The sequence below is a fragment of the Belonocnema kinseyi genome, chromosome 9 (genome assembly GCF_010883055.1).
Source record: "Belonocnema kinseyi isolate 2016_QV_RU_SX_M_011 chromosome 9, B_treatae_v1, whole genome shotgun sequence".
Classification (NCBI taxonomy): Eukaryota; Metazoa; Arthropoda; class Insecta; order Hymenoptera; family Cynipidae; genus Belonocnema; species Belonocnema kinseyi.
Window position 1 is genome coordinate 59,528,195 of NC_046665.1, and position 14,234 is coordinate 59,542,428.

Sequence of the window (14,234 nt, forward strand, 5' to 3'; positions counted from 1 at the left end):
CGCTGGAAGCGGGTGCAATTTTTCAGATTAGCACCCGCTCCCGGCGAAATCCTGCGGTTGTCCTTATGACAAATTTTTAATTATATATATATATATGTATATTGAAAATGCATTAATATATTTGAGAATATTTGAAATACTGTGAAAATGTTGCATGAAAAAATGTAACTTTTGGATTTCCCATTATTTTGTATGCTGTCAAAATTGCAATTTTTAATTCATAAAGAAAATTCAAAAAGTTGTTATGATGATCTTCTAGGGCATTCAGAAATCAAACTTTTTCTTTTCTTGCTATTTTTTCATATCTTCCGTTAATTGGCTTAAAAGGTTCATTTTCGTGTGTTTTCGGAATTTTGTAAATGCTTTACTCTAATAATTTTTGAAAAAAATAGTTTCTAAAATATTCAAAATGCGCTCACTTTTTGAATTTCTATCTAAAAGGCTGGCTAACGAACTTGACCTTTAGTTTAGGACACTAAACGAGTGTACCAGAGGCCAATCTAATAGAATAATTTTTTCAAAAGTTATCGTGCTGACAGGCAGACAGGCATAAATACATACCCACAAACAGACACATTAGTAAAAACCTGTTTTTCGGATTTAGGGGGTCTCAAAACGTGGACATTTAACAAAAACTGGGGAGGGGGGTGCGAAATTTTGCACATCTAATACCTTCTCTGATGAGAATGTAAAAAAAACCATTAATAAAAACTTATTTGCTCTACTTCCGGTCAAAAAATTTAATCTATTTATTTTTTCTTAGCTTGCTTATGTGCTGATTTGATTTTTGATTAGTTTATGTGCGGTCAAAATTTGAATTATCAATTTTTCTAAAAAATTCAAAAACTTGAAATGATAATCTTGGAGGGATATCGAAAAGAAAAATTTTTCTTTTCAAGTACTATGAACAACTGTACAGAGAATTTTTGAATCATGAAAAAATGTGTACTCAAAAATTTTCAAAATGGGCTCATTTTTAGTATTTTTATCAAAATGTCTGACTAACGAACTTGGCATTTAGCTTAGGACACTAAAAGAGCGTACCAAAGGCCAATCTAATAGATTAATTTTTTTAAAGTTATCGTGCTCACATACAGACAGGCATAAATACAGACATAACGATAGACAGACATACATACAGATAGACATTCAGACAGACAAATTCGTAAAAAGGATTTATTTGTCATGAATAATTTTTTAATAGTTCTGTTGTTAGTTTTAATCGAAAAAAATAGCATCAAAAACATTAAAAGTAAAATTTTTTGAAACCCCGCACACGAGACGAAAAAGAAATTTAAGACAAAAGTTGTGATAAGAATGTGCCCACGCAGCGGGCAGATTTTTTTTTTTAGTTTTAATGATGTTTTTCATGACTAAGGCCAAAATTACGCATCCTACCAAAATGTGGTTGATAACAAATTTGTAGATCTTTTTCAAATGCACAATTTTTGTGTATTAGTCTTTTACCGTATTTTGTATAGTTTTGGCGAAAAATGTCATTTTTGGATTTTTCATTATTTTGTATGCTGTCAAAATTTCAATTTTGGATTTTTTTAGAAAATTCAAAAAGTCGTTATGATAAACTTGTAGGGCATTCAAAAATCAACATTTTTTTCTCTTTACTTTTTTCATATCGTGCGTTATTTGGCTTAAAATGTTCATTTTTGTGTGTTTTTTTAATTTTGTAAATGCTATAACTCTTGTAATTTTTGATTTTTTGAAAAAGGTCAGGAGAATAAATTGTTTAAATTTTTAAATACTATGAATAAATGTACAGAGAATTTTTGAATTTTGGAAAAAGTGGTCTCAAAAATATTCAAAATGGCTGCCTATCGAACTTGGCGTTTAGTCTAGGACTGTTAACGAGTGTAACAAAGGATAATCTGATAGATTAATCTTTTCAAAAGTTATCAAGTTCACAAACAGACATACATACAGACATACATAGACGGATATACAGACAGACACACAGTCTTACATACAGGCATACATACAGACATGTTTTTCGAATTCAGGGGGTTTCAAAACGTGGACATTTGAAAAAAATGGGGGGGGGGGGCAAATTTTAGACAAATCTAATACCTTGTTTGATGAGAATGTAAAAAATGAAAAACATCACTTTTAGGTAGAACTCATGCTGACGAAGGTATTCTTTTGATTTTTTTAAAAATGATTAATTTAAATTCAATAGATCACAGGTTCCCAATTATTTTCTCACTATTTTTCAACTATTTAAATAATAATAATTTTTTAAAACAATTTTGTTGCCTTTAAATAGTGAAAAGTTGTGATTTTTCGAGATAAATAATACAGTTGATGAATTTCAAAAATGATATTTCTTGCTTTACATATTTTGTAATTATTTAAAAACTTTTCATTTGTTTAAACAATTTTTCTCCAGTAATCGTAAAAAGTAGTTTCTGCTTGAATTAATGACACAAATAACTAACGTTAAAATTAATATTTTTTCTTTAGGATATTTGGAAATTGTTTAAACAATTTTCATTGAAAACACTTTTTGCATCTTGTAATTCTTGAAAAGTTATTATTTAAAAAAATAATGTCGCAAGTAATAAATGTCAAAAGTAATATTTTTGGTGAAAGACAGTTTGCAATTACTTAAACAATTAATATCACTTCCTCCTTCTGATAGGAAAGGTAGAGAAAATTCTAGTATAAAAATATGATTTTTTAAAAATAATTAGAGTATAAGTTCTGAAATGAGAAGATACTGAATAATAAACCTCACAGTGTAAAAGATTAAGGAAAAAACAATAATTTTCTCCTCTTTTTTATGAAAAGGCGCAAATGAATGATTATTGTTTAAATAGATTGAAACCAGTCTTCTGCAATAAATATCACTCATTAATTTTCTCTCATTTACTCATCACTCATTAATTCCATAAAATAGTAGCATTTCAAGATTTACATGGGAAAACATTGTTTAAACAAAGACTGTGTCTAGTCGCCTCGAAAAATTGGTGGAATTGAAAAAAGGGATAGACTAGTCGTCGTGAATTTTCGGAAGGACTAGCCAAGCTTATAACAAATATTGAGCTAGTCATCCCGAATATCGGGTCGACGAGACACTTCGTTAAAGAAATGAAGATAGCTTAAATTATTTTAAACTATTTTTCACACAAAATATCACTCTTAAGAATTCATTAACTGCGTTATTGACTTCAGAAAGTAGTAACTTTTTAAGATTTACAAGGGAAAAATTGTTTTAAAAAAATGAAGTTTTTGAAAATAATTACCAGATATCTCAAATAAGAAATAATACTTTTTAAATTCATCAAATGTCCCAAATATCCAGAAAAAATCATTTTTCGCGGTTGAAAGGCGGAAAAAATGATTCAAACAAATAATAACTGTTTAAACCATTCAAAATTAGTCAGAAAATAGTTTTAAACTTGTACTTTATCGAATAAGAACTTTCTTGAATTTTACGTAAAACTGCGATTCTAATTCTTTTGGGGGCATTTTCTATGTACAATACAAGGGGTTCGAGGGAGTTAAAATTAAAATTTATTGAGTGGGAATCATTAATTGGAAATTCCTTAAGAGGCGAATAAATTTCAATTTACAGAAAGTTAATAAGAACTACTTCTTTTTCAGTTTTTTTTAACCGAGCTTTTCCCATTTAAAATCGATTTGAAAAAAATATGATATTTTTTTCTCCGAAAAATCAATGAATTGGGGGATGGGGAATCGAAATTCGAATTTTTATGTGTATTAATTAAGAAGCAGATATACGTGGCTATTACATTACATAACATTGACCTTGAAAAAGCGGTACTTGAGGTCCGCTTCACAGGCATAATAATCACGAAGAGGGACATTATTGAGTTGTGTATGTATTCGGTACTCGACAATAAAGTTCCTCTTCTCCCCCTTGGTACTCTCCCTTTGAATTCGTTTAATTTACAACATTCTGTAGTAGACATTATTTTCATTTTTAGTGTTTCACAATGAAAATTACTTTTTTTGGCAAGTTTTTAAAAAATAAATCAGTTTTAAGGGTTCAAAATTGAACATTTTTCTACTTGGTAAAATACAAATCATGGTGAATATATTTTTGCTCCTAGAAAAATTTGTTTCATAAATATAATGTTAAATTATATTTTTTTATGCGGTAACAATCTAAAATTGCAGAATTTCAGAAACTTTGACTTTGAAACGTGCAATTTAGTTTTAAATTGCAAATTGTCATATTTTAGTCATTTTGAATGAAAAATGTTTTAAGTTACAAAATTATAAATTTAAAAATTATTAAATTTTGAATTCTTTTAATTAAAAATAATAAAAATTCTTTTAATTTTAATGATATGACTTACTATATGCTAATCTGAAAATATTCTATTTTTATTCCTTTAAAATTGTCTTATTTTCGAAATTTTAATTTGAAGTTGAAAAAAAGTTAAATTCTTCATTTAAAAATTATAGGAGTTCAATCCCTTTTCTTACAATTCGAAATATGATCCTTTTAGAAAAATGTTAACTAATATACAATTGTTTTATTTGAAACGTTAGCTGTTTAAAATCATTGAATATAATTAACGCTTTCAATTTGAAATTAAACATTATTAATTCCTTTTTAAAAAATGTTACCTAATCTACAATTGTTTTATTTGAAACGTTACCTGTTTAAAATCATTGAATATATTTAACGCTTTCAATTTAAAAATAAACATTATTCATTCTTGTTTACAAAATTTCAGGGATCACAGTCTTTCCCCCATTCAACTTTTTTGCCAATCCCCCTTCGAATTACGCGGGAAACTATCTGAAATTGATAAATGTACAGATAAATAATAAAGTGCATCTGTATAATATGGAAGAACTTGAACAATTTATTCCAAAATAATTAAAGTATAAAATAAAAATCAATATATCGTAACACAAATATAAATATATAAGTGAAACAGGTTTCAAGCATTGAAAACCATAAAAAACACTAAAAAATTTGTAGGAAAAAACTATTTAAATATAAAATTGGAACATTTAGCAAACAATATAGTAATTTTAAAAAGAATGATAAAAAACTGAACACATTGCAACTCAAGTGAGCTAAATTCAAAAATAAAAAAATAAAGTATTCCAAGTTGATAAACTGCAAAATTAAATGTTCTAACTTGAACTCTTTCATGTCAAGTGGTTAAAATTGAGCCACTTTAGTTTTAAATCTGAATAAGAATGCTGAGTAGCCTCAAATTTTGTTTTTGAATATTACCGATAAAAAAATAAAAAACCTGTATTCGACCGATTTCGAACTAAAAAATTTAGGATTTAAATAAATCTTTAAAGCTATCATATTTTTATGCTAAATATATACAAATTAAATATTTTGGAAATTTAAAATATTTTAGGCTCTCAAACGAAGTATATCCAATTGAATAAAAAACTTTAATGGCAGAAATCATTAAAAAATAATTTGAAATTATTGAAAAATATAATATTTCTTATAAAAAGATTGTTTCTTCTTTTCTGAATGTAACAATAAATATTTAATCTTCCCTCTATTGTCCCTATATCTTGTGAAAAAGTTACCCTATTTCTCCTATTTTAATCTCCTCTTTTGCGCTTTGATCTCCGAAATTGCTTAAACTTATACCATGGCCAGAGGTATCGAAATTTCGTTACAAATAGCCGGATTTTCCAGTACGTGTAGACACTCTCTTAAATCACATTTTTTTAATTCGTTTAATAATGGATTTTTAAACTGTTTCTACTTTTAATGCTACGAAATAAGAAATCGGTGACGTAAACGCGTTACTATTTATATGATTATTAATTGATACAAAATGTCTTTAATTCTAGCCTTCAGAATTTGAAGAACTGGCTTATTTACAGCTTTGTAAATTTAACTATTAAATAAAACCCACTTGTTGCGTGAAAGTAAAGTATTAATCGAAACCTTATAAGTGGCACAAAATGCACCAAACTTGTACGTTTAGCCTTGTAACTTGGGTACAAAGTGTGTTAAAGTCTTCGCGGTAAAAAGCGATTGGGATCTTTAAACGTAATTTCCTACCGCGATTATTTGTTTGAAAACGAGTAGCAATGTACTGGCGTCATACAATTTACCATGTTCGTACCACCGATGCCGCTTATGAATTAATTAGATAACGAGCAGCGACAATTAGAACTGGCGCACGGCCGGACGAAAACACCATCTGCTTCTCATCTCGAAGAAAAAATGTGTAACATAGTCTTTTGATGATTCAGGAGCTCAAACAAGTGATTCAGCTCCCATGCAACTAAACACAATAGGCGTTCCATAATCTGACTGTGAAGCTTTACCTAAATCAATCCGTTCTCGACAAAACCGCCAGATTTTAAATTACGACTTTATCCAGTAATAAAATATCTCTTAAGGTCAAATTACTATTCAGAGAACATTCATGTAATGAGAATAAAATCTTAGATTCATAGCTCTTTCTATAATTTATTGGTACTGACTAGTATTACGGAATTATCCCTGAAACGAATGGGGCTAGTATTACCGAATTTTCCGTAACATTAGCCCTAAATGAGCCGAAAAAGGGGTTAGTCTTACAGAAAATTCCGTATCAGTAGACAATTCCTAATTTATTACAATTAGCTCAAGACTCAGCGAATCACAAAATCTTGATAAATATGGAAATGATAAAATAGCTCTTGAAAAATGATCGATTGAACATGTTCTTCAATTTCAACCATGATGGAAGGTTGAAAAAATGTAAAATTCAAATATTTTACTTCTAAATAATTAAAAAAATATGTATAATTATGTACATAATTACAACTTCATATGTTAAAAAATACCCTTATCAAACTTTTATCTAGAAAAGGAAAATCAGAAAAGGAAGACTTCCTCGCTGGTCTATTCGCAAAGAAATTTTTATTAAATTTCGCTCGAAATTGAAAAGCTATTATCAATATAAGATATCGGACATCGTAACGCGTATGATAAGGGGATCGATAAACATTATATAGATAAAGACACGAAGAGATTAGATCACGATTTTGATATAGTAAATGATTCTGAGTTATTGAGGTGTTAGAAAAAAATACCATACCAATTTTATTGCGAAAACCATCATTTATTTAATACCAAGTCCTCCTTGAAAAGTCAGATCTCTTGCGGTTCGACGGACTCTACAATTTGTAGAAAAGAACCAGCGATAAACTATGCTTTATGAAATTATCAATTGTTTCTCTATTGTTCCCTTGTCTTCAACCTTCATTCGCTTCCTATTTATGTAATTTGTAATTGATTACTTATTGTTATCCATTTTCAGAAAAGATTTTAATTTTTCTAATTGGCGGCTTTGTCAAAGAGTAATTTTTTAATTCTTGATCATTGTTTGTTTTTATAATACTCTTCGTTACTTTCATAGGATTTGGTTCCACTTTTTTTGTATTTCTCACTTTTTTCTGCCTTTTCGCTATTTTAATTTAGAAGTCGTAAAAATAAACAATAACTGAAACGCTGTGTAATGAAGGCTATTTGGATCAAAATTTTTGTACGAATAGCGAGAATTTTTTTTGGTAATTCACAATTATTAATTTCAGGTTGAAAATTTGTAAATTACGGCATTTTAAATAATAATTCAATTGAATAATTTTGTATTTAATCCTGTAAAATTCTAAGTTTTTGTCTATCAAATTAAACAACTTAATAATTAAACAATTTTGAATTAATAGCGTTTGAAATTCGTCAGTTTTTAATTAAATACTGCAAGATTGTAAAAATTTGCAATTTTATGCCATATTATGTCGCCAATTTGAAATTGAAAGCGTTTTTAGTTGAACGAGTTCAACAAACAAAAGTGTCAGGCTGAATCTTTCAAAATTCGTTAATAAGGGATCGTCCATATATTACGTAAGACATTTTTCTTTTGTTTATATCGCTGTGTCCTTTTCAACTTGATAAAAATATTATTTTCGTCTTTATTCAAACAACAGAAAAATGTCTTACGTAATATATGGACAATCCCTAATTACAAATTATTAATTGGATCATTTTAATTTATGTTTATTTAAGTTAAAGCTTTAATAGTTTCTTTTTGCTTTAATAGTTACAAAAATTTAAGTTCAAACCGTTTGAGATTGAGTAGTCCCAAATTCTAATATTAAAACTTATATACTTATAAATTTAAACCAATCAAAAATTGTACAATTTCGAATAAGCGACGTTCATTATAGTTGAACAGCATATGAAAGTGACCGCCTCTAAATTGAATCATTTTAAATTGAATAATTTTATTATTCAAATATTATCTAGATAATTTCTCTTTGATATTATTTGGAATTTTACAATTGGAAAAATTACGAATTATACCTTTTTAAATTCAAACATTAAAAGTGGATCAAACTACTTTAAATCATTGACACTTGTATAATTACAATTTACAAGAAAAATTTTAATAGTTTGTTGAAGGAAATAATTTAAAATTAAATCATCTCTGCCACCTTTTAATCAATTTTTCCACTATCTTGAAGTTAGAATGTCGTTTCTAGTCATGTAATCCGTTAGACAATCTTGTAATTAACATCGTTTTTATCAGCTCGTTGTTTAATAAACTTATCGACTTATCTTTAAGAAGATAATTTTAATTGATGAAAACAAATTTAGGATTTCATTTGAAATCAGGTTATTCAAATTTTGTTAAAACTTAAAGGCAATATTTTAATCAAAATTTTGCTAAAAAGAGCGGGATTTTTTGGTAGACATAAACACTGCTCAATTTAAATATTTTAATATTTTTGAGAAATCTTCCGTTACTGAGTTCATTAGTTTCAGAAGAAATATCGAAAATATCTATAAACCACTTTTCTCTGAAGTCCAATGTTTATTCTAATTTAAACTCATTTAGTGTAATGAAATGATATTATGATTAAAGGAGGCGTTGGTTTCTGGGTTGTTGTCAACTCTCGTTTATCCAAATCGTGTGTATTTACCTTAACACTTCAAAGTGAAATATTCTCCTTATAAAACTAATCGCATTAAAGGCCAAAAACTAAAAAAAATGAAACTGCAATGACATTATTGGTATACATTCATATAATATCACTATTTTTTTCTAACTTTAAAATATATACTTTTAGAATTGTAAACAAAATAATGTTGATATATGAAAAACCACTTTTAATCACAAATCTTTTCACTCGATAAAATATTTTTTTAGGTATTTATTGATCTTTGCATTTTCTTGCCTCTCTTTCAAAAGCTAGTAGGAACGGAAGGAATGAAAGGGTACATCCTAATCTTATATCTTCTCTTGAAACCAATGAGAATTTTTAGAAAAAGTCAGAAGAAACCACTCAAGATCAAATATCTTCACACTAGATTCAATAGAAATGTCCTAAACAATTGTTCGCTCTTTTAATTTTCTTTTTTCCTTTTCAGGAGCTGCCCGGAACAGAGTTAATAAAAAGATACACCATAATCTTATATCTTCTTTTAAAACACATAAGAATTTTTCGAAAACATTTCAAGGAACCACTCACGATCGAACATCGACACACTAGATTCAATAGAAATTTCGTAAACAACAACTTTTCAGTCTTCTAATTTCTCTTTCGATTTTTCAAAGACCAGAATTTGAGCTGATATTAAAAGGACAAATCGGTAACTGGAATTGTTATTGACAAAAGTGGAGGCTATAAAGGAAATATAAATTGGGATCTAGGTGGAAGTGGGAATTGGTACATACCTTGTTCTTTGGCGGCATGGTAAGGATCGAGGACTTCCGACCTGTGAACCCTAAGGAAGTCCTCCACAGGAAGGGGAATGACCACCAAACTGGACACTGTCCAGCTATCCAAAGGAACGAGCGATATTAAAATGCGGACAGCTCGAACCGAGTTATCACTCACGGATGTGCCCACAGCACCATCCAATTCCCCACTACCAGCAATACAACGCATCTGATGTGAGTTTAATTTCCCTTCCCCTCATGCAAGCTTATGGAAGTGTATAATGGAGTGTCGTCTTTCTTTTCTCTTTTTCTCACTCGGCTAATATAATGCTTGGGAGCATTACAGCAATAAGGATTAAGGTACAAAGTTCTAGCTTAGCCTGACACCAGTCACCAGATATGATAGATTCCACCTCAGAAGGAGTGAGAATGGCTAGAATTACATACGTAGAGAGACTCTTAAAGTTAAAGGATGGATTTGATGGAAACTGAAGAGAGAATCCTATTGCTATGATACGTTGGAATTGAAAGCATCTACGAGTGAACTGAGTAAATCGAGTAAAACGCGTCAGAGATAAAGGAGTGTTCTTTTTTATTCGAATTGTCTTCAGTAGTTATTGTTAGACTACTCCTTCTTTCATGAAACCGATCTTCACGTGCTCATCGTCTCAGCTTCCATCAATTGGATCTAATTGTTTGAGATAATAGTTGAAGGCTTGGGAAAGTGATTTCATGATCAGATAAACAGATTCTTCTCGAACATTGCTGAAAGAAAATTTTATTGTGGTGGTAAATTGCGTATGGTACTTTATTATGGTGGCTTATTTTGTTGGAGAGATTTTTGGATCATCCTTTATATTTTAGATTTTTTACTCAAAATATTAACATTATAATCATTATTTTCACTGTAAACGTGCTTTGAAAGGATTTTTATAGATTTCAATGGATTTCAAGGTATTATGAAGTTCTACAAAGTATTTCAATGAATTACAACATTTTTACAGAATTTAACGACATTTCCAAAGATTTTTAGGGATATCGTGAGATTTCAAGGCATTTCAAAATATTTAAAGGGTTTTCTCATTTTTTACGGTATTTCAAACGATTCCAAAATATTACGGGGGATTTTACCATTTTCAAATTACTTAAAAAGTTTTCAAGTGTTTGAAGAAATTATCTAACACAATTTCAGAGATTTCGCGGTATTTCGAGAGATACCAAAGTATATCCACCGATTTTAGAGAATTACGTAAGGCCTTAAAATATTTAAGGTAATTTCATAGGATTTCTGAATATCATAAAGGACTTTAAGGGATTCCGAGGAATTTTTAATGGCTGTTGAAACATTTCAATAGTCTAAAAATCTGTTACGGGTTTTCTAGAGATATTCGGCAAGACTTCCACGGATTTAAAAGTTTCCTAAGATCTAAAATTAATAACATCTAAATTAAAAACTAAAATCTCAAATTAATTTCGAAAGGATGTCAGAAATTTCAAGGGGTCTCGTAATGTTTCGAAATATTTATTTCATGGAATTTTAAGAAATTTTCACATCATTAAAAATATGAGAAGGGATTTACAAAATGTTGCAGAGGAATTCACGGGATTTCCAAGGATTGCAAAGGTTCCTAGAGATTCCACGACATTTCTTTTTTTTTTTTTAATACGTGATGAGAAGAAACTTTGGTAAGAAATCCTCCCCCCCCCCGCCAATTAGGATTCGTAAGATTTTAGAGACCCCCCCCCCCTCCCAAGCCTTGCATAACTAACGGACACTCCCTTATTGGTAACATTGCACTATCATCGAGGTCTTTAATTGACAGAGTAATCGAAAAAACCGGAAAATGACCGGGAATTTGATTCTGCGACCGGGATTTTCTTCTCGAATGTAGTAATATGCAAATTAAAAGTGGTTTCATACACAGTAAAACCCTTCAATAGCCCTCCCTTCTATAGCTCTTCCAAGAATTAACGCCGAACCGCTGGTAGGTGTATCAGGAGCTGCGCAGAGTGCGCGGGAGCTGCGGTTGTCACTCAGACGAGCACTAAGGCGTGAGCAAAAAAAACAGGAGCGGGCTATAATGAGTTAGTTCCCACCCACAGTCAGCCCCAAAATCGGTGCTATAGAAGAGTCTCACTGTATTTCATTTTTCTAATTCTGAGTTTGGGCAAGGAATTTGTGAAAAAAATCATAATTTTCACTTGGAACAAGGAATTTTCGAAAAGAATTATATATCTAATTTATGAAATAGAATTTCAGTAAAAAAAATTATTTTAAGTTTGGGGCAAGGAATTTCCGTGAAGAAATATAATTATTACTTTGGGATGGAAAATTTCGTAAAGAATGATAATTTTTACTTGAGGACTGGTTATTTCCTCAAGGAATTTTTGACTTTCAGGCAATTTTCTAAAAGAATGATAATTTTCAATTAGGTTTACATTAAAATAGGAAATTTCGTTAAAAATTTGAATTTTTACTTTAGAGCAAGGAGAATCCGTAAAGAATTATAATTTTCTTAGAACAGTGAATTTTTTACAGGCAACGATAATTTAAAAAAAATTGTATTCTAATTCAGAAAAAAAGAATTAAAAAAAGTCCCTGTCCCATGTCCGAATTCGTCGTGATTTGAAAATTCCTTCTTGACAATTTTGGAAAATGGGAGTTACTATATTTCTGATTCATAATCGAAAATTGTGTGCATAAACATCATTCGAACTTTAAACAAGAAATTTTGGAAATAAAAGACCCCGTAACACGCCTATGGGAAAAGTGGTTTCCGTTAATTTGGCTGAATTTTTTATATGTCACGTGTCTCGTCATTCTGAACAAATATCTCAATGGGCAAAAAGCCCAAAACTCAAAGGGTTCCAAGATAAGGCCCGCCGAAATCAGTATAATGGGGGTATCGGCTCTACAAGTTCACTCGGTCATTTTCCTTATTTGGAAGAGTGGTTTCGGTTATTTGACTGAATTTTTGATATGTTACGCGTCTCGGCGCATAGTCTCAATGGGCACAAAGCCTAAAACTCAAAGGGTCCCAAGATAAGGCCCCCCCGAAGTCAGTATAATCAGTATAATGGGGGTATCGGCTGCATTTTTTATTCACTCCTAATGATGAAGAGCCGATTTTATTCCTTGAAAGATTCTTTACTATCTTTACTTGTTGGGTGTTTTTTACATTCTCATCCTAATGAGAATGCATTGGTTTTATGTGAAAAATTATTTTCGCGGATTCTATCAAATGTCGAGCTTTTGAGGCCCTCTGGGTCAGAAAAAAATTTGTAGTCTGTAAACACGTTAACATTTGAAGGAATTTTTCGATAGGATTGTCCTTTGTCACACCTAATAAGGATATGAAAAGACTGTTTATGAATGAAAATGTAAATTATTAATGAAAATGAATGAAAATGATATGAAAAGACCGTTTGCCACCTTTTTTGATGAAAATTTACAAAATTAGAGAATTTTGAGAATTTTGGAGACCACTTTTTTTAATATTTGAAAATGCTGTCGACAGCTATTTATAGTAAAAAAAAAATATAAACAATTTATCCTTATCACTTTTTTTGATGAAATAAAAATAACCAAAGTTATAGCATTTTCAAAAAAGAAAAAAAAAACGAAAATGAACATTTGAAGCCAAACAAAGCGTGATATGCGAAAAAGCAAAAAAGAAAAACGTTACTTTTGTCAAGGCCCTACAAACCTGTCTAAATTTTAGATGATGTTTTCATGGCTAAACTTTGTTTGGAATTCGCATGCTTTAAGGTGTACTCAAATTAAATAAGTAAAAGGACTATTTTTCACAAGATGATTTTAAGAACAGATAGGATCTTATCGCTCAGTTGGTATGTCATCTGATAATGATGGTCTGATCCTCAATTAGAAATAATTGATATTGCGAGTATTGAACAGAAGCGATTGTTTTAATTATAAGCTTATTAGTTCCATTCTTTTGTTGAATATCTTACATTTGGAAAATAAATCGAAAAGTGGGAAAAAATGCTATGCTTCTTTGAGTCTAATTTGTGTATATTAAGTAGCATCTGTGAGTTTCGTGAAATTGAAACCATGCATACATGACCCCATGTAAGTTATATGTCATTTTTCAGAGGTATAAGTGATGAGGGCTTTAATGAAACAATTTCATCGAAAGGTTCTTCGATACATTTTTCGGGGTCTTTTGTTAATCAAATAAAATTAATTAGTGATGGTACGGATATTCCCAAAGTTTCATTAAAAAAATTAGTCAAAGTAGCCGCTGTACCCCTACAAAAAAAAGGTTTCATAGCCTATTGAGACGTGAATTAAGTCGTCCAAATATTCCCCTCCCATCTTTTCCCTCTCCTGCTTCTCCTGCTTTCTCCTTGCCCCACCCATAATTATCCTCTTAACACTGCTACTACTTTCCATCTCTTACCCTAATGTACCTTCCCGATCTTCCTTCTTCACTTCCCAAACCCTTCACAATCTCAGGTCCCTACTCCCCCTCCCCTCACTCCGCTACTTCCCATCACTGCACTTTTCCTATTTTCCCTCACCTCACT

At 30.2% G+C, this 14,234-nt stretch overlaps 1 protein-coding gene across 3 annotated transcripts in view; it reads right to left on the bottom strand.

Annotated features, from left to right (window-relative positions):
• Positions 1 to 14,234, bottom strand: part of LOC117180900 (monocarboxylate transporter 14) — an 81,270-nt gene that overhangs the window by 52,311 nt on the left and 14,725 nt on the right. Inside the window, exon 1 of one of the 3 annotated variants that reach the window (XM_033373503.1) lies at positions 9,702 to 9,894. The exons of the other annotated variants lie outside the window; for them this stretch is intronic. Within the exon in view, the coding sequence (XP_033229394.1) occupies positions 9,702 to 9,719 (18 nt within the window). The 5' untranslated portion in view covers positions 9,720 to 9,894. Of the gene's footprint in view, positions 1 to 9,701; positions 9,895 to 14,234 lie in introns of those variants that run through there. 3 annotated transcript variants of the gene reach the window in all.